This window comes from Pantherophis guttatus, chromosome 1 (genome assembly GCF_059756535.1).
Source record: "Pantherophis guttatus breed Tessera chromosome 1, ASM5975653v1, whole genome shotgun sequence".
Lineage (NCBI taxonomy): Eukaryota > Metazoa > Chordata > Lepidosauria > Squamata > Colubridae > Pantherophis > Pantherophis guttatus.
Genome location: NC_142063.1, coordinates 264,595,892 through 264,617,346, shown reverse-complemented (window position 1 = coordinate 264,617,346; position 21,455 = coordinate 264,595,892). Strand labels below are relative to the sequence as shown.

At 37.5% G+C, this 21,455-nt stretch overlaps 2 protein-coding genes across 4 annotated transcripts in view; one reads left to right on the top strand and one right to left on the bottom strand.

The window, feature by feature from the left end:
* Positions 1–10,049, bottom strand: part of PCMT1 (protein-L-isoaspartate (D-aspartate) O-methyltransferase) — a 28,651-nt gene extending 18,602 nt beyond the window's left edge. For all 3 annotated transcript variants that reach the window (XM_034419008.3, XM_034419006.3, XM_034419007.3), the window contains exons 1-2: positions 8,236–10,049; positions 891–995 (exon numbers count right to left, since the gene is read on the bottom strand). In XM_034419008.3, the coding sequence (XP_034274899.1) occupies positions 891–995; positions 8,236–8,482 (352 nt within the window). In that variant the 5' untranslated portion in view covers positions 8,483–10,049. The remainder of the gene's footprint in view (positions 1–890; positions 996–8,235) is intronic.
* A 2,214-nt stretch (positions 10,050–12,263) lies between these two features.
* Positions 12,264–21,123, top strand: NUP43 (nucleoporin 43). Its single transcript, XM_034419003.3, has 8 exons — positions 12,264–12,455; positions 14,209–14,331; positions 14,579–14,656; positions 15,773–15,941; positions 16,857–16,992; positions 17,648–17,799; positions 19,657–19,779; positions 20,701–21,123. The coding sequence occupies exons 1-8, from the start codon at positions 12,336–12,338 to the stop codon at positions 20,913–20,915; spliced, it is 1,116 nt and encodes a 371-aa protein (XP_034274894.1). The 5' UTR covers positions 12,264–12,335; the 3' UTR covers positions 20,916–21,123.
* Positions 21,124–21,455: the final 332 nt, after the last annotated feature.

Sequence of the window (21,455 nt, the reverse complement as noted above, 5' to 3'; positions counted from 1 at the left end):
AGAAGGTAGCGCTAAAGAATAATTATACTAACTATACTGATTTCCCAACTGCTTCATTTGTACATTGGGCAAGTACTATAAACCATAGTTACCACTATGTGGTAGCTTTATACCACACAGCTTTATATACACTAAATCAAAACCAAACAAATTACATTATAGCTAAGTGCAATACATTAATCCAGTCCATATTTTCATCCCTTAGTTTCAAAAGACGAATACCCAAGAACAAAGAATTTGCATCACAAAGAAATCAATATATAGGAATAAATGTGGGAGAGGTTTCTGATAAGTATTAGATTATGAATTTATTTTTCCAGCTTTTTGCTTCCAACAGCGACAGACAAAATATTCATGAATGAAAAAAAAATTCACAAGCAGAACATGAAGATAATGATTTGCTATATGTTCCCCACATTCAGAAATATTCAGGGAGTTGGACTAGAAGACCTCCAACTCTGTAATTCTGTTCTATTCTATATTCTATATTGCCTCAGAACACAGAAACTGAATTTGATCATTGTGACTAAATGCCATTGACAAATCTGGCATCTCATATAATTTTTATAACCATCTGGAAGCATGAATTCTAAATAATTAATTTGGGGGCTGGAAAAATGATTTCCAGTACTATCTGGAAAATACATTTCAGCACTTCTACAGTATAATATTAATTTCCACACATTTCTATTATGTTCTTCCGTAGTTGTTTTTCCGCATTACTAATTTCTTGTAGTAAATACAGTATATTCTCTTCTTTTAGCTTTTTTTGCACTTTTTCTAAAGCCATGATACATTTTTGAAGCATACAGAAAGCAGACTCAGATTCAGAATCTTTAAGAAAATCAAACATTTAGATAGTTAATCTGACAGACTATATGTGGTTATACCTATTGACTGAGGTGAATCCATATATGGGTTGCATTTTGCATAATGGCTTCGGTCTGTTGTAAGCATTACTTCAAATACTTTATCCGATTTGATTATTCCGTTTTCTGAAAAAAAGAAGATTTTAGTCAAAATGTAAATATATTAATGCTATTAAAATTGCAGCTTCATTCAAAGTTTATATACTATATGAAATGCTAAAATATATTTACACATACATTTATTCTTATAAAGCCTCTGGTGGATTTTAGGCAAATTACATTTTTATAATCATAGCCCTTGAAAATACAGCTAGCAGAAAATCTATTGATTATTTTTGAATCAATTTATGTGCAAAATAGAGAAAAGAAACTTCTGGTGTTTTGAAACTAATTTTTATAAAATAATCATGAATCAAGAAGAACCTTTGAGTTTGTGCCACTGTAGTAAACTACCTATTTTTTAAACACCAACATGTGTTGGTGTGCATACTGTACATACACACATATATATATATTTCACATTCAAATATTTCAAAATCAGTTCACAAATGACATCAACATTTATGAATATGGGAGGATTTTTCATCAGGTTCGCCTGATTCGCCAGTTGCGTCTCTTTCTGGATCGGGACTCCCTACACACAGTCACTCATGCCCTCGTCACTTCCCGCCTGGACTACTGTAACGCTCTCTACATGGGGCTCCCCTTGAGGAGCACCCGGAGGCTTCCAACTGGCACAGAGTGCGGCCGCACGGTTGGTTATGGGAGCAACATGGCGCTCCCGTGCGACACCTCTCCTGCGCGAGCTGCACTGGCTCCCGGTGGTCTTCCGAGTGCGCTTCAAAGTTTTGGTCACCACCTTTAGAGCGCTCCATGGCTTAGGACCTGGTTATTTACGGGACCGCCTACTACCACAAGCAGCCTCCCACCGGCCGGTACGCTCTCATAGAGAGGGGCTCCTCCGGGTGCCGTCAGCTAAACAATGTCGACTGGCGGCCCCCAGGGGGAGGGCCTTCTCTGTGGGAGCATCCACTATCTGGAACGAGCTCCCCCCAGAGGTACGGAGGATCCTGGATCTGCGCACTTTCCGCCATGCTCTTAAGCCTCTCCTATTCCAGCAAGCCGGCCTGGCCTAATTTTCTCCCGTTTTAAAATTCTTTTAAATCAAAATTTTAATCTGTTTTAAATTATTGGGATTTTTAATTGTCTCGGGCTAAATTATTTAATCTGGTTTTAATTATGTTTTTTAACTTTTGTATCTATGTATTTTATTTTGTGCCTGTTCACCGCCCTGAGTCCTTCGGGAGTAGGGCGGTATATAAATCTAATAAAACAAACATAAAACAAACAAACATGAATTAAAGTACAAAAAAGAGAGAAATCAACATTCCTCTTATAAGACTAGGGAGGAGGGGAGCTCAGCTGGCTGGCTTCTTCCTTTGCTCTAATTTGCTCTTATTCTGGAATGAGGAAAAATAATATGGTCAAAACACATGAGGCCCTCAGACTTCTCTGAGAAGTTACTGTTTTCATTGCTGTTGTCAATCTGCCATTGATATTTGAAGGCCTCACATTGACAGAAACCCAGTATGATTTGCAGCTGCTTTCAGAGCAACACAGAGCAGAAGAGTTGGTGAAATGTTTTTCCGGTCTATGGCTTCATTTGTTCTTTGGAATCAGAGTGTCTGGCCTCTGAACAATGTATGATTTAGAGGAACAATGCCTGCCAGTTTTTCAACCTGCAGCTTTATTTGTTCTTTAAGGCATTTTAATAAATCTTCCTAGTTTTAACTCTTTGCTTTTGATCTAATGACTTTTATTTAGAAGTTTGCTGCTAGATTTCTGCAGCAGCATTACAATTTATTATTATTAAATTTATTTGCCACCCATCTTGTGGTTTCAGCTGACTCTGAGCAGCTGTGCGATAAAATATACAAATATACAAATAATTATAAATACAAAAACAGATGTTACAAAAATGAAAACAAACTAAAAAAATGGTTGATTCTAGCTCCTTAAACTGTCTATAATGCCTGCCCCCATTGTACCAGAATAACATTCTGATACAGTACATTCCATTTGCTAGCATAGTCTATTCTATTTTGATGCCCATTTGATTTCCTTGTTCTTGTTTTCTCCATATGTTCAGCTTTTCTGTTCAGCCTCCAGAATGTTTCAGTCTGCATTCTATTGCCCTCAGATTCTGAGAGCTGCAAATGACACAGACACAGTTGCAACTCAAAAAACAAAAAACAAAAATGATTTTATTAAGCAAACAAAATTCAAATACATAGAATAATAATGAAATGAAATAAATACATTAAGGAGAAAAAAATTCAAATAAATAATGTTGCTTTTACATACACCAATATAATATATATATACGAAAACACATATTATTATTAATATCAAGCCAAGTAAATCTAATGTTATCACTGTTTTTTCAGTTTAGAAAAAGCAAAGAACAGCAAAGAATATGTTTCCAAAGAACAGCTGCTTTCATAAGCTGAGTGGCGATATAAATCGAATACATAAATGGCTCATTATCTCATTACAACATTCACTAAAAAAATGTCAACAGCATTCCCATTGAGGAAGATATGCGGCAACTGATATAATTTATATTCTGTACTACAGAAGAAAAAATCAAATTATGTTGGTGTCTATCTAACTCAATTGTTGATATGAAACATTTTCCAGTTGCTACCCATCATTACTTTTTGGGAAATTTATAAAAATTCCAGATATAGTTGCAACATGAGGTGGTCTTTAAAATATATTTGTGGCTATGTACAATAGCTATGCATGTCTTATTTAGAAAATACATCTTCATATTTGTTCCAGTGATTTGCCTCTTGAATTGGCTCCCACATTTAAGATTGATAAAAGTTTGCTTCTCCCTATAAACTATAGACCCATATTATTTAGGAAATAATGATTTCTGCAACATTTAAAACATAAGATGGTGTATATTGAAATTAAGTTTATAGTTATTTACTATAATACATGTCAGAGAACTTTTGCTATCTAGTCTTTACAGCTACTATGATAAGGAATGAAATGGAGAACTTTTGCCTGTAAAGAATATGGACTATATGAATATGAACTGAGCTATGGTCTGTCTTCTACAAATAATATTTGTTTCATATCTCACACAAGGACTCAGATTTCACTGAGTCTGAAGTTATGCCATTGGTTTCCTGGTACAATAGCAGCCATGTACAACATAAACTGCTCAGGAGAGAAAAAATAGAACGTTGATAAACATTAAAAACTACTCAAGGAAAGGAAAGCATTAAGCTTCTCCTTAAAATAATTAATTTATTATACCAATTTTATATTAATGCTGCAACGATTATAGCTATGTAACATATGATCCACATTACAGTACTGTTCTTTACTTTTAGTAGAACTTCCAAGCCATTGTTATTACTATGAGTTTGGTACTTTGTACCAAAGGATTATTTAGGTTTGTTTTAATAAACATTCCTAAACTTTTGTGAGATATAAATAGGCAAGAGGAGTTAAAAAAATATTTTATGTAATGATTATCAGTTCCTAAAAAATATCTCAAGTCGTTTGCCTACGTATTTATAGTATATGAACTTCCAAGATTTATATGATTACTACCAATATGTTCAAAATTAATAGATTCCATAACCTTTAAATCTATATTCTACTAAAACTTTTGTATCTGTAACATTTAACTGGGCAAAATGGTACACTGTAGGGCAAGACTTCTTGAACCAAGATACCTCAAACTGCTTACATCCAAAATCCTGAACCTAGAACCTCTGACTCTGATGGAATTGAAATTTGGTACATTTTATTTGGTAAATAAAAACATTACAACATAAAATTATCATGAAACATTTTATGACATAATGCAAAATATCATAAAAATTTCTTGTGGTCAACTCCTGATGTTTGATTGTGCTATACAATTCAACATTGGCTATTTTCAAGGCAGATGCCTCTCTAAATATCTTCCTGAATTTTTAAGGACTTTTCCAATGAAGGCAGTACATTAGAAGCTCTATTTTTATTGAAGGTATTAAGGAATCTGGTAAGAAAATATATCTGAAACAATAATCCAGTTGATCATAGGGTGTCTATATATTTAAAGTTCTTAAATCAGTTTTAAAAAGATGACAATGCCATTGAGAATCTGCAAAATAGCATTACTACTCTTGCAAACTTACAGACCACTAGAAGTGTGGGTTTATAAAATTCAAACCATTATCATGCTAGAGTCTGATCCAAGAACCTTACGTATTTATAGATGGTTCTCGACATAAGGCCATTTATTTGGTGATCATTCAAAGTTACAGAAGCAATGAACAAACTTATGGCCCATAATCAAAGTTACAGCCACTGCAGTGCGCCCCCATGGTCACGTGATCAAAATTTGGGTGATTGGTAGAATGCCCACACCTACAATCACAAGAGTGCTGCAATTCCCGTCACTCATCTCCCCTATTATCTCTGCCCTTTTGGCTACTGTGCATTCTGCTTTGCAGGTGGCAAGTAGCCCCAGAGCTACAGTGTACCCAAAAGCCATCTTGACTATATCCATAGTTCAGAACTGCCCAGGGATTGCAAGAAAAGGATCCAGCAGAACTGTTTCAAACTAGGATCTGGTTTTGCTACCTGCTTTTTCCTGTTCCTCTTCCCAACCCTCATTTGTCTATTGGGTTTTTCAAGGATAAAAGTAGTAGCATCCCCACTTCCCCAACCATATGGTTAGTCTACATTTGCAGACTTTAGGTTGCCCTCTTAAAAAAACCTGCTGCCAAAGGAAGATCCAAAGAAATGAGGCAAACTAAACTGGAATCAGAGTTCCATATCCTTCGCACATACACACATGCACACACAGCCATACAATCCTCCAATTTGGAAGAAAGACCTCAAAGAGGGTTCAAGTGATGGGCTCCTCACAGTCAATGAATGTGTGACTGGGGCTTGATAGCAAGACAAATGCAGCCTCCCATAGACCAACATTGCCACTTTATCTCCCAATCCAAGGGCAAAGTACCCATCCCTAAAAGGTCATGTTCAGGTGTGAACTGAACTCCTGCATCATGCTTCCCAGGGCAAATTCTTTTCGTGCTGCAAAGAAAAAGTAAAAGGCAGCAATGGCTCAGCTTCTCCAATTAACACTGGTTACATATGGCTTCCTGAGCCACCACACACACCCCGAGTTTTTCCATTGGGTGAAACCATTTTTGGCTTCCCCACTGCCTAACATTCTTACTTGCACTGCTCTGCTGGGTGGGGCGCAGGATGGTGAGGGCAACCAATCGGCTGGGGTGGCTATGCAGCTCTGGAGCTGCTTGTTGCCCCACAAGAACAGTCAAAAGGGCAGGGATGGGGGGAAGATAAGATAGGGGGAGTTGGAGGCAGTTCCTTACCTTACTGAAGCTCAGAATGGTTTGGATTGGGGTAAGTCCTCAGCTAATGACTGGTAAAATTTGCTTAACAGCAACGAAGATTGTGGTTGCTAAGGAATGTGGTCAAGTGATTTCTCATTGCATTTAGAAATGCAATCGCATTGTTTAATGACCAACATTTTGGTCCCAATTGGGGTCATAAGTCGAGGACTGCAAATACTTCACTAGATACTGAAGCAAATATTAAGCTCAATTTAGCAACTGCAAACCCCATTAATACCAGAAAGAGCTTTTAGCTTTTTATTCCTGCAGCACCAAGGGGAAAAAGTAAAAAATAAAATAATACCCACTACTACTTCTGTATTGTGAAAAATGCAGATATTTGAGTATAAAGTATCATAGTCTTTCCCAACTTCAAAAGACAGGGAGTGAGATCTAGGTTACATATGTTAGAAAGTAAAATATTTATATTTGACTAGTAACATAGGGCTTTTAAATTATTTCTATACTGGGCCAAGAAACAATGAATAGCCCAAAGTTTCTATGACTAAGACTTCCCCAGTGCTAGTCCCAAACCTGAAGCACTATACTGCATAAACCTTAAGTCCACTATACTCTTTTTTTAAAAATTAAGAAATGGGATAAAATATAATACACAAATCATTTCCTCCTATTCTTGCCATTACTTGCCTGCATTTCTACCCTATTCATTTACAATATCTTCACAAATGAGACAGTACAACCAGATTGGAAGCCAAATGAAGAGAGCAAACTAGATTTGTTGTAAATGATATTTTTCCATTTTATGAAAAAGGATGCATATTATTACGCCAAATTTATTTGTACTGAATATCCCACTGAATGGAAGGGCCAGAATCTTAATTGGCAACATAAACTTCAATGTTTCATAAAGAATTACACCAAAATACTATTTATTCAAGGCAGATCTGGAGGGCCAGGAACTTTATATGTGCACCTTCCGATGACCCTCTCTCTCTGAAAAATGCCCTGAACAATAAGGAAGTTCACAGAACTCCCAGATAAAATTATATTATAGTTGTATTACCTATTCTGTTTAGCTCTCTTATTATAGGACAACGTGCAACATGTTTATTCCCAACAAGCTGGCAGCTCAAGCCAACGAAGTTCATTATAATAACTGATAAGACTCACTCTAAGAGACGAAACGTTGCATAATAATAAGCAAGTGACAGAAGAGACAGGCCAACTGCCAGGCTTTCCGGAAAGCACTTTTTTTCCTCCTTACTCGGCAACCTGACGGACTAGAAACTTAAATCTGCCTAAAGAGGTACCACCAGGAACCCTTCCGTTTTTAAGAGGCACGCATTAACAAGCGGACCAGAGTTCAGGAAACTACGTATGAGCAGCCTTCACCGCCCATGCAGCCCTAAAGATCCCTAGACCCGTATATAGAAAGAAGAGCCGAACGCCCGGCGAAGAAGAAATCCCACGAGAGGAGCAAAGAAAGCAAGGCTTGTGGGGAGGCAGGCTCCGGGAGCTACTCCCACCGCCGGGCCTGGCAGCGAAGCTATGCGGACACTGCCCTCAAAACAGGCTTTCCCCGCAGCAAGAGACACGCCCGACTAGCAAGCGAGTACAGCGAATACAATTGCGCCTGCCATCGTCGCCCAGCAAAGAAGCCGAGAGCGGGAAAGTTCACCCCGCCCCCCGCCTCCCCCGCTTTAAGTCTCCAGAGGTCGCCGAGTGACAGTTGGCTTTTTTCTCTTCCTCCCCCCCCCCCGCCGCCGCCGCGTGCCCTCCACCCCCACCCCAGCGCGCGACGCGGAGAGCCAGCAGGAATCCTAGCGGTCACTCCCTAGCAACGGTCGGGAGCTAAGGGTGGGTGAGTGCATGCCTGCGTCGGGTTTCAAGAATGGGCAGCACGCGCCCTGGCCCCTCCCTCTGCCTCCTCCCACTCCTTTCTTTCTTCCCCCGAGCCGAGCGCGCACACATACTGCGGAGGTTGTGGATGAGCTCCGAGTGGCTCGCGCCTCCAGACTTCCAGGCCATGGTTAGACAGACTCTGCGGAGCAGGTAGAGAGCCGCCTTCAGTGCCGCGACTGCGCACAGGAGTTTCCCCAGGAAGGACACAACCTCCAGCGCCGACACAGGCGCCGCCTCCTCTCCTCCCGCAGCAGCGGCTGCTGCTGCGCGTCCGCCGGAGGGAGGGACTGCTCCCCCGCCTCCTGGCGCCCTCGACATTCTGAACGGCCGCTGCCGCCGCCGGGCAACCGCGACCGGTATGCGCAAGCGCAGTTAACCGAATAAAGGGGACACTGGCGACCCAGTGAGGGAGGGGCTAGAGGTGCTTACTGAGGAGGAGGAGGAGGAGGAGGATAAAGGTGGGGTCGTCGTAGGGAGGAAGATGTCTCCTTTAAACGGAAGCATGTGACTGACAATTCTATATATAACTAAACAGCAGCTTGGGATGTGAGGTGGAGTTTACAAAAAAGGTTTTCAAACACTTGAAATAGGGTGATGCTAAATTAAACTCTGCTTGTAGGCATATACACAGCCATGTGCGTCTTATGTGTGCACTAAAGCAGTGCACCTGCTTTGTATAAATAGTGCGCTGTGTTCACACTATGCAGTCTTGGATCAGTGTGTTGTGTGGACTTCACCAGTGTGTTAGTGGATGGCTCAAAGTGGGCAAAACACAGGCAATTGGAATACATGTGTCAGCTGAACATGGATTGTGTAAAACACCAAAGAAATGCTTTACAAGCATCTCATGGCAGGATCATAGCTGCTTCTCAAATTAATGTTGACCCAGGCATTTTTTTCCTCAGAATTATCACCTTTCCCACTCTGTTGTATTTCTTTCATCTCCACTTACATAATATAAAGATTGAGTGAAAAATAATGACTCTGATGTTGTCAATTGCCATGAAAGGTAGTAATGACATGTTAGAAATGCTGAAATATTATTTTATTTTGGTTGTTGGGAAATAGTTTTGAAAAAATGTTGGGTTGCTATTGTTTGTGAAATGGAAGGCTGTGACAGGTACTCAAGCACGCTTTAAGCAATGTGCCATGACTGAATTTGTCAGTGCTGAAGAAGTCCCTTCAATTGAAATTCACTGCTGAAAGCAGCTTCTTTATGGTGGCGATTATATTGCCATAAGTATAATTACTGCTGGGCCAAAAATATAAATATGGTGAACCAGAAAGAGCTGATTTGTATGATCAGAAATGAAGTGAATGATGCAATAACATCATCAAGCTGCTGAACTGATTCAGGGCAATTAAATCACTTAACGGGAGATGCTGTCAATGCTGGTATTTCACAGGAATATGTGAGACACAGTATTCTTCAATATCAGCAGTACAGTTGTGTTCACAGTGACAAAATATTCTTACTGACAATGACAAACTGCTTTATTATGTCATTTTGTGATTTTCAAACATTTTGTACATTTTTCTGTGTTATCCAAATACTCATATGTTTTTTAAAAGGGTCTTGTTAGGAGGGCTATATCATTAATTTTGGAGGATGACTTGCTTTTAAATACTTCAAAATAGTCTTATGTCTTTCATTAGTAAATATTTAAAATTTCTATGTAAGTCCCTCCACCACAGTATGTATATTATATTCTAATGAGATACAAGTAACAAATCTAGTATTAATGTTTGCCATGCCATGGAAATTAAATATGTATTGTCTGATGAAATTAATTTCATATTACTTGTCACTTTAAATAAACAAAAATAAACACATTATGCAGTATTATTGTTCCTATTGGAGTTCTAATAAAAAAATTCTCTAATATTTCAATCCTGTGTATATTTTCTTGAAAATGGCACCAATTAGCAAAATTGATTTAGTTAACCAGTAGACCTGTTTGCTATGATAGTGAAGCTCCACAGAATCATTCACCGAAAGCTTGTTTAATTCTGTAGTGATTAGAATTTTACAAAATGCATTGTAGAGCAATTTTATAAACTTAATTTTTGAATAAAAATATTTTAAAGCAGTCATTGATATATGCTTGATATTCTGAAGTTTCCAGATTTAATATTGGTGTCTCTGGTTCAATGAGCTGAGTAAGTACAACCTGAGACATTGGAAAGCCACTGTCACTCAGGCAATATGAAGAAATAAAATGTAATGTCATTTAACTACCAACCCACTCCAGATGCCAGTCATTAAGTCTCAATCTAGTTCCAAGGGAATGTTGCTGTGAAAGGGAGTACAGTACAAGTTCCTCTGCCTTGGGTTATAAGCATAATAATTAGTAAGATTTATGTCTATATAAATAGTCATAAAACCTAATTATATGAATTAAATGCAATCTTATTCAAGGATACAAATTATTGGCAATTTTTTAAATTAAATGTAATACAGGTAGTCCTCAACTGACAACAGTTCATTTAGTGACAGTTCAAAGTTACAATGGCACCAAAAAAGGACTTTTGACTGTTTTTCACACTTATGACCATTGCAGCATCCCCATGGTCATATGATTTACATTTGGATGCTTGGCAACTGACACACATTTATGACGGTTGCAGTGTCCTGGAGTCATGTGATCCCCTTTTGCGGCCTTCTGACAAGCAAAGTCAATGGGGAAAGCAGATTCACTTAACAACCATGTTACTAATTTAACAACTGCAGTGATTCACTTAACAAATGTGGCAAGAAAAATTGTAAAATGGGGCAAAACCAGTGGTGGGATTCGACTAATTTAACAACCGGTTCTTTGCCCTAATGATTTCTTCCAACAACCAGTTCACCAAACTGCTCAGAAAGTTAACAACCGGTTCTCCCCAAGGGGTGCGAACTGGCTGAATCCCACCACTGGGCAAAACTTACTTAACAAATTTCTTACATAGCAACATTTGTGGCTCAATTGTGGTCATACGTTGAGGACTACCTGCATTTGTCTTCAGTGTTACCTCATGCTGCTGTAGCATTAAATTTCATATATAACAAGCTTCTTTCAGAATTGTGCAATTGTAATATACAGGTAACTGTCTGCCTTTGGAAGTTTCTCTTTAGTTAAACTCAGCTCCTATAATTTCATTGATGTGTCATTGTAATTTTCTTAGCAGTAGTATGGAAATCGTCATTGTTGCTTTTGGAGAATTTTTAACATTTTCCTATTAAATATACAGTACTGAGATTCCCCAGTGGGTTCCTCTCCAGTTATTAGCCAGGTTCAACCCTGCTCATCTTTTTGAGATCAGGCAAAAGACAGCCAGGTGTACATCCCTACAAAGCTAAATGGGAAAAACAGAAGAGTTTCAAAAATAACGTGATAGAGTTTTTGAATTATGTTCATTATTTCTCCAGGAACTGAAGTAGACTCAAGGAAGATTATATCTTTTAAAAGGGAAAACAAAACACTGAAATAGTTTAATCAGCAGAAACATGTCTGCTTGATTCAGCAACAAGTATTATTAAATTCAGTGAGGCTCCTGTGGTCTTCTAGCCTCCTTCAAGCCGATTCGCTTAAGATCTGCACCACTCTATTGAGACTTCAATTCCCCAAATTCTCATTTAAATCTGTTGTTTAGGAATTCTGGGCGCTGTAGTCTCCATTCTGCCAGGTTGGAAAATGCATTGCATGGATACTACTCCTGAATGTATTTACTGTAGGCTCCAATCATGCAATGCAGAGCTGTGCATATTGTATATAGATGTAAAACCATGTGCAATTCAGTAAGGCTTACTCCTTAATACATTAGTTCAGGATTTATAGTTTAATGACGTCGGTTTTTCCATTTATCTTTTCAATTTGCTCGTGCAAAGCGACGTTGTGAGCTATAGTGCAGAATGTCACTCATACCAATCGCGTTGAGACAAATATTGAATCTCTCAATTCGATACTTTCGGAAAGCAGAAGCCTAGATCGTCAAGGGAAGACGCATCCTATTCGCGACACCATCGGAATTCTCATTCCTCCAGAGATGGCTGTTCTTTAGGCGCAGGTACAGCGGTTTTTGTCCTCCTTCGGAAGCCGTCTCCCGTGACGTTTGCGAGCCAATCGAGAGTCCGGGTTTGAAAGCCTGCGGCGTGATCTTGCTGCGCGGGAGCGAGTGTCTCTCCCCGAATATGGAGGACGTAGTGGGCAAGTATGTATCCCAGAAAATCAGTAAAACCCGCTGGCGGCCCGTATCGGCCACTGCCTTGCAGCCTCCCGAGATTTTCGCCACCGGCTCGTGGGATAATGAGGTAATTCGGACGCCTGAGTGACCGGCGTCCCTCCTTTCTCAGGTCTTTCGACTTTCCTCCCTAACCATTTTTTCGACTTTTTTCCCCCCAGTCGCCTTCTGTGCCCTCCCAACTGTCATGCTCGCGAAAACTTGGTGCGCTTGCTGTGGAGCCTTCCTGAACCACGGCCGTGACTTCCCCCTAGTTGTTGAGAGTTTAATCCTAAAGCTAATCCCTATTAGTTTGTGCACTACTGTTTTTGTCGTCGGTGAATCGACCCCTTTGTTTTGCTTTAGTGAAGCACCGCGTGGCTAAGAATTAAGAATGCTTAGCAATTTTAAGCTTAAATGCTATTGCGTTCTTTTTTAAATTTTGCCTCAGGGTTCAAAAATTGTCAGCTGAACTAAATTACTCCTACTTTACTGAAACTTAAACAGTGGCAGACAGGGTGGATTTGATTTAAATCATGATTTAAATTGTGATTTAAATCAACTCGATTTAAATCATAATTTTTAAAGAGCAACTCTGCTCTCTGCTACTCCTTTGACCCACTGCTGACTCACCGATAGTCCCAGTGTTGCAGAATATACAGCCTCATGCTACATAACTAAGCTCCATTTCATGCTGAATAAACTAAATTATTTATGTATCTTAAATAGAAAACTATCTTACGATAGATTTTTACCCCAAAAGTTTTTTATTAAAATAAATTCAAGAAAAATAAAAAAAATCCGATTTAAATCAAAAAAATCTGATTTTTTTAAAAAAATCATTGATTTTTATCCACCCTGGTGGCAGATATACTGGAGATAACGGAACAATGTATTAATGCAAATTTTATTTATTTATTTATTGGTTCGATTTATATGCCGCCCTTCTCCGGAGACTCAGGGCGGCTTACAATGCGTTAAACAATAGCCTTCATACCTTTGTATATACCTGCTTAGTAGGGCTTTCGCCCCGCCCCACAAGCGGTGTTCTTTTTTATACAAAGTCAGCTTATTGCCCCCACAATCCGGGTCCTCATTTTACCTACCTCGGAAGAATGGAAGGCTGAGTCAACCTTGAGCCTGGTGAGATTTGAACTCACAGTAATTGCAGGCAGCTGGTGCTACTTAATTCATTAATTAATTAATATCTGCTTTTGTTTTGGAAATGTAGCATTAAAACAACTTTTTTCAGAGCTACATATATGACTTCTGAAAATGTTTATAGAGCATCTTAATTGATAACCTGACATAACAAAACATTTCAGTAATTATGTATTTAGATATACAATAAAAGATATAGTACTTTGTATACATCATTATCTTAGGTACTTTTCTAGATTATTTGAAAATGAGAAAATAGCAGGGCCACTGTAGAATAGTAGTTAAAGCATTGGACTAAGAGTGGGGAGCTGCTATCTGTCTTGTCTGATAAAATATATTCTACATCTGACATTTCTTCAATAACATCTTTTGGACAAAATCTATACATAGAAGCATATGTCATTAGTGATCTTGTTGATATTGTAGCTACTATTTTCTGATAGTACCTACAGCCACAGAAACTCACTTGGTGGCTTTGGCATTGTCCTCCTTTCAACCCAACTTACTTCCCTGGATTGCCGTTATGAGTAAAATAAAAAATAGGAAGAAAAACGGGATGCTTTGAGCTCCTGTACAAAAGGTATATAAATCTAATAAATTACAAAATAATAATTTGGTAAATGATGAATACATATTGTTTCATTAACATTGTACAAGAATATATATTTCTTATAATTTTACAGGAAAATAAGATTTCCATTTGGTCTGTTGGAGATTTTGCAGGCTTGGTCCCAAACGGTGAATATCATGGAGAACCACATTTGCTTTGTGATATCCAACATAGTGGTGATGTTATGGATATGCAGGTAAAAATTGTTTAAATACTTTTTAAGAGGCCTCAAGACATGCATTATCTTTGCTTTAGAAGCTTCAAGATATTATGTTGTATTAAGTCTGTTCCACACTTATGAAAGTAGGTTTCCAAATTCTTTTTTGCCATTATAATTAATATATACACACACATAAAAATACAAACATGTATTACCATGCTAAATGTCTTTTCACTAAAGATGAAATCATTTATTGTGTTAACATGTTAGATTTCCCCCCTAGTTTTTGGATCAGGAGAGAATTGTTGCTGCTTCATCTACTGGGAGTGTGGCCATTTTCCGGCATCATCAAAATAATCAGGTAAATGGTATTTGTTTTCATTATCAGATAAATGGCACAAAGACTACCTATGCAAGCAAACTTGAATTTAAACTAGATAAGCACTATCTGAACTGTGAAACCTAGATCTTTCCTCCTTGGTCTCTTTGGCAAAATACTTTGTTCAAAAAATATTAAGGAATCCTGTCTTTCACAGCTTTATTTTGTACATTCATTATTTATTTTGCAATTCATTAGTTCATCTAAAACCTTATGGAAGCAAAGCTGAATTTCTGTCTAGAAAAATTGGGTAGTCTGGTATTATTATTATTTTGTACACTGCCATGGAGCTATTTTTTTCTAAAATAAAGTTTTCCTGTCTTTGAAATTTGCTGTATAAAGGATTTATTTAAATCTGTAGCCAAGTTGTTCTGAATCCTTAAAGAATAACACAGACATATAAAATTTCTAATAGGGCAATCTTAATATAACTCTAAAAGAGCAAGGGTGAATATAAACTGTTTTACAGTTGATCCCACTGTAAATAAAAGGCTTTGTCAGCAAAGGTAAGACTCTTGAGTTGATTACATAGACAAATTTTCTACCACTGATAGAAAGTGAATTACAGTTAATTGTTTTACAGTATTTTGTGTGTGTGCTTTGGGTTTTTTTAGTTCCTTGTCTTGCCCACTGCTTTGGGATTTCAAAGTGCATTGCAGGTGTCTAGAATTGAATTGTACAACACTTATTAAGATTGTACTGATAGTAGGTTGCAAGATATTTTCACAATATAAATCTGAGTCTAAGTGAACAGTCTGAAATACTTAGTTATTAGAAAAAGGAAATTCTGGCTTTGTATAAGTTTATTGACCCAAGCAGAATAATTGAGAGCTACACAGTGAAAATCATTATTGTAGTTGTAATAATGCAATAAATCTCCCATATATATTATTTTTCATATAATATACATATAGTATTTTTATGAATCTTATATTCTATAATTTCAAATATTGCATAATTTTATATTACCAGTAATTTGTATATAATACATTATTGTGCTTAAGTCTAGTCTGAAGTAGTACTTTGCTTGAAGCAACCTTGTAATTGAACTTTTTGTGCAATTAATGGGTAGTTTGATTCTTTTTTCTTATATTTTAGACTCTTTCCATAAATCAGAAATGGGAACAAGCACATTATTATGATCACTCCTGGGGAAGTGCATCATGCACTGGGATCATTTGCAATAGCCCTGAAATTTTTAGTATTGGAGAAGATGGTAGGATAAACATGTTCACCACTGACCGTAAGGAAGCTGTACGTACTATAGGTAGGCAGATAAGTCTAATAATGAAGGCGTAAATATATGCCAGCATATTGCTATAAGGTATCTGACAGGTTTTTGCAAATGGCTCAGAATAGAGAAAGTATCAGTTTGCTTACTTATCTTCCTCTTTTAGCAGGAATTCAATTTTCACTGTATAAATTTGGAAACCAGAGTTATTTTATTGGGATAACAATAATCATCGTATTTTAAAATACTAGGGGTCTTTACTAAATGGAATGATTTGTAGCACATTCCCAAGAAAATTAGATGACAACAGCTTCCATGAATAGAATTTCAACTGTGGAAGCTACTTCCACCTAAATTTCAAATAATTCTGTACTGGTGCCCACCACATTCTAAATCCACTTAGTAGGGTGTCCTGTGCATAAGGGGAAGTATTTTCCTGTGGAAGGTAGCTTTCTATTTTTCAGTATTATATTCTCATTGGACAGACAATACTGTATCTCAAATCTTCATATTAAAGAATACTGTATAGTTGCATTGACAAAGATTATATGAGAAGAATATACCAATACTTTAAAGTTTTGTGAATTGCCGTTATTGGCAATGTAAAGCTAATATTTCTAGTATGCAGAAATTTTGAAGGTAGCATTGTTTTCTCAACTGAGCAGTCACTGCAATATTGTGATTTATTGGAAAGAGTGCTATGTAATGTACACTTTAAAGTGTTTGCTCTTAGTTTAGGGCAATTGATTTCTACCTGAATCCTTTGTTGCATTAAAATTCACATGTAGAGTTGGTGCACAAGAAATGGAGATAGTGCTCAAATTTGAGACAATATGTGCAGTGCTGTACTTGCTAAGCAATTTCATTCTATAATATGGCCGTGTCACCAAATCTTGATAATTTTTTAAAGAGGCATTGTTAAATATGAGTGTTTCTTTTAATTTTTCATAGATAATGCTGATAGCAGTACACTCCAAGCAGTGACTCGACTTCGTACAACAGAGATTCTGACAGTCAATTCCATTGGTCAGCTAAAAATATGGGATTTCAGACAGCAAGGAAATGAACCTTCACAAATATTTTCATTGTAAGCATTTTGCTTTCATATAAAAAGCTCTGATGAAGCGAAATAGTTATACGATAGGGATGTGCAAAATGCCTGCACAGATAATATTAGGCAGTCTATTTAAACTGAAATATGTGTGTTGGATGTTTTGTTCTAGATGCAAATGAAATAAGATTGTTTTAATCTGGGTAACACCTATTTAGATGAGAGAGAGAAAAAGACAAGGACGTCAGATTTGGCTATGGAGAAGTGAAGGAGAGAAAGGAAAACGCTGGTAAGAGTTAGGCAGATCAGGCATATATTGCAAGCCTGTTCCTTGTTGTCACAATAAGGAAAAGGGATACAAATCACGCCAGTAGCAGCCCAGGAGACAAGAGCAGAGGAAAATATTGGGAAAATCTCACAGGCTGGAAATAGACCAGATTGAAAGCTCTCAAGGGGGAGAGGTGGTACAGACCAACTTTGCCTGTTTAAAACTACTCTGGGGTCCTTCTGGATTTTACTTCAGCTAAAACTCAGAACAACCAAAAACTTCTGGTTTTATTTCTGCCAAAATGTGGCAGTCCGATACTTTTCAGCAGAAATTTGGAGGACATGACAGTTTGTATATATTTCCAGGGTTTTAAATAGTGTTTGACTACAACGTTTGTGATTTTTTAATGTTTTTTCTATGCAGGACAGGGGAAAGAGTACCACTACATTGTGTCGATAGGCATCCCAATCAACAACATATTGTTGCTACAGGTAGTCAAGATGGAATGTTGAGTATTTGGGATGTAAGACAAGGCAGCATGCCAGTTTCCTTACTAAATGCTCATCAAGCAGAATGTAAGTGCCTAAACAAATAGGATCACAATTCTAATGTAGTAGTAACAACTAGGAGAACAATCTTTCATCACCAGTGCTTGAAAAAAATATCTTGTTTACCGCCCTTCTCACTACAAGGCAACTCTGGAGAAGCTTACATTAAAAGCACTAAAACTGTGTGTGTGTGCATACATACACGCTAAGAATAAAAAATTATGATTAAAAGATGGGAGTGAGCAGGATGCACAGCGGGTAGGTGGGATCTACTTTTGGTCCATTGGAGCCCCGGCCAACTGGCAGAGCCTGGTTTTCAGGCTCTTATGGATGGTTAAGAGGGTGAATATAGACTTGGGGCAAGATGTTCCAAAGAACTGGTGCTATAGCAAAGAAGGCTCTTATGGACTCTGCCAGCCAGAAATCCTTGACAGACGGGACCAATAGCATGCCTCCTCTGCTGACATGGGTGTCACATTGGGATGAGATGATTTCTCCAGTAACTTGATCCCATGCCATGCAGGGATTCAAAATTAACAATCCATACCTTGTATTGCACCTGGGAGGAAACTGGCTGTCAGTGTTGTTCACAAACAATGGTAACATGGGCCAGTCTAGGGGCCACAAAGATTGCTCATGCTGTTGCAGTTTGCACAGGTTAAAGCTTCAGAATACTCTTCAAGGGTACCCCGATGTGATTGCAGTAGTCCAAGAGTTAGACAATCAGGAGTTCAGTGACTGAGTGCAGGGACTCCTGATCCAGGAAAGTCCACAACAAAGTTGTAGAAAGGCTGCAATTGCCATCTGCTCTTCGAACAGGAGTCGTGAGTCCAGAACCCCCAAGTGGCAAACAAGATCTATCTGGGGTATGACCGCATCCTGAACTAAAGATGTCAAAGTCCCAGATCTTGAATCTTCTTGCACCCAAAGCTATTCTGTCTTGCCAGGGTTCAGCCATAGACCATTTTGTCCTTTTTACCATGGACCATGATATTGAAGACTGCTGAGAGGTTAAGGAGAGTAAGGATGGTTGCACTACCCCCATCCCACTGTCGTTACTCTCTTCCCACCAGTGCTGTTTCTGTTGTTTCTTGAGGAAGATATGCGGCAACTGATATAATTTATATTCTGTACTACAGAAGAAAAAATCAAATTATGTTGGTGTCTATCAACATAAGCTCAAGTGAATAGTGTATATACTGGGCAGAATCCACTGGATGAAAAAGTCAGAAAAAAGACAAAGAATTGGGACTCAGATTTAATCTGATTATGGCTAGGTTCACAAATGTGCTTTGATGGCTTATTTAGAATTTTAATTCCAAGGTGGTCAAAAATTGCTGATTTAGTTGGCATGCTGACCTGAGTCCTGGTTTGTTTAAACCCATTTAAATGTGGTTTATTTAACAATCTGTTAAGGACTACACCAAACAAATCAGTACCATATTTGGAAGTGATTGTTATTCTTAGTCTAAAGCATGGATCTCCAACTACCTGGCCACAGATCAGTACTGGTCAGTGGCTTGTTAGGAACTGGTTCATGCAAGCGGTGGGCGAGCAAGCGAAGTTTCATCTGCACATATGCAGAATCTAAGTTGTGTGTGACCCCCCCCCCAATCTGTGGAAGCCAGTTTTTCTTCCAAAACAGATCCCTTGAAATTAAAACAATTTCAAGATGTCCTATGCTAACATAGAATATAGAAATATGCTAATAAGAATATAGAAATATGTTAATAGAATAACTTCTTGGGTGTTTCACGTGTTGCTACTTCACCTTTCTGTACAAATTACTTTTAAACATTTGCTACCATAATGTTGAAATGTAAATAACTTTTTAAAAATGTTCTACCTTTGCATATTATATTTTGCATGTATTTACTTTTACAGTATGGGAAGTACACTTTCATCCTTCCAATCCTGATCATTTGTTCACTTGTTCAGAAGATGGATCTCTTTGGCATTGGGATGCTTCCTCTGATGTGACTGAAAGAAAATCTTTTCTTCATACAAGTAAGATTTATCCAAACTTTTGATTAATGAAATAATTCTTTCATGCTGCTTGCAGACTAGCATAGAAATAGCAACTTTTCTGGGTCCATTGTTGGCCAGTATTGCTATAGTTAACTTAAACATCTCTTGTATTTCTAATGTAAAATGCTTTCATGTACTGTATAGTATTTTTCCATGCTGCCCACATTCACCACTACAGATTTTTGCAAGTGGAGAATAGAGGAAATGCACATAAATATTAGAATAATTGCTTTTAGATTAGCAACTAGTATGGCTGTGCATTTTGTGCACACAAATTGCAGAAATTCAGATTCAAAGGGCAAATGTACGGTAATTTGAAATTTGCATCTGTTGGGAACATCTTATGTATCTTCCTGCAATTGTGCACTAATTGCGCAAACCAAGATGAGGCTGCTTGAAAATGCTATATACATACCCACTTGCTATATGCACACGCACATTTTGCAAGGAGCCCTGGCGATGCAGTAGTTAAATGTAGTATTGCAGGCAAATTCTGCCCACAGCCTGGAGTTCAATCCTGACAGGGCTCAAGGTTGACTCAGCCTTCCATCTTTTCAAGATGGGTAAAATGAGGACCCATATTGTTAGGAACAATAGGCTGACATTATAAACCACCCAGAGAGTGCTATAAAGCACTATGGTGTGGTATATAAATCTAAGCGCTATTGCTGTTTTAGCCTTCAATTCCAGATATCTACATAGTTTTAATAATAGCCTAACTTGAAAGGAAAAGACAGCGAACATGATTAAAATTATTCTAGAGCAGCAAAATGTAAACTTTGACAAATGGCAAACCCAAGTTCTTTAACAATATGTATACTTTGATATTTGCCTTACATTTAAATAATTCTCATTTTTTTATCTGAAGATAACAAAAAATATTTCTGTGTTTTATTTTAGGCGGAAGAAATACTTCATTTCTACCTCATTCTACAGCTAATCAGTCCATAATTAGTGCATGGTTGAATAATGATCCTACTAAAGATCGCATTGAGATTACAAATTTAAGTTCAAATTCAACTTTATCAATAAACAGTTTAGATGTGTTAGGATCATTTCTTGTGTATGGAACTGACACAGAATCTATTTATGTTAAGAAGGACCTCTTTGTATAGCCTTATTTTTTCCAAAACAATGCTGTTCTGTAAATTTAGAATTCTTTTTCTAAAAACTGTAATCTATAACATTCTCTAGAATCATAGTTAAACTAGGGTCAATTTGGAATACAACTGAATGTAATTCATGTTACAGCTTAAGCTTTTTAACAGTACATTTCTGTAATTCTTCAACAGTACGTTTATATTAAAAATGTCCATTTATGCATTATTTTAATTACATTGTCTTTATTTTTAAAATATTATTTCAACTATTCTCCAATACAGATGAATTAATTGCAAGTTCTTTAGTACTCATACTAAGTATGGTATTGCCAAACTAGCTTGTAGAAGTATTTCCCTTGGGATTTTTTTGTGACACTTAAGACTGCATTTTTATTTGAAATATTTGTCACTGATACTGGAAAAAATTGAAAAAAGCAAAAAAAAACCCACCCCTTATTCAATTGTCATGGTTGTTGTTTTACTGTATACAGACTAGCCCTCCACTTACAATGGCAATTAGACTGGAATGGCTGTCACTAAGCGATGTAATTGTAA

Coding starts and splice junctions, on each gene's coding strand:
- NUP43 (XM_034419003.3), top strand. CDS start 12,336: ATGGAGGACGTAGTGGGCAAGTATGTATCCCAGAAAATCAGTAAAACC. Junction 14,657..15,772: donor GGCATCATCAAAATAATCAG/GTAAATGGTATT, acceptor CTTATATTTTAG/ACTCTTTCCATAAATCAGAA. Junction 19,780..20,700: donor AAAATCTTTTCTTCATACAA/GTAAGATTTATC, acceptor GTTTTATTTTAG/GCGGAAGAAATACTTCATTT.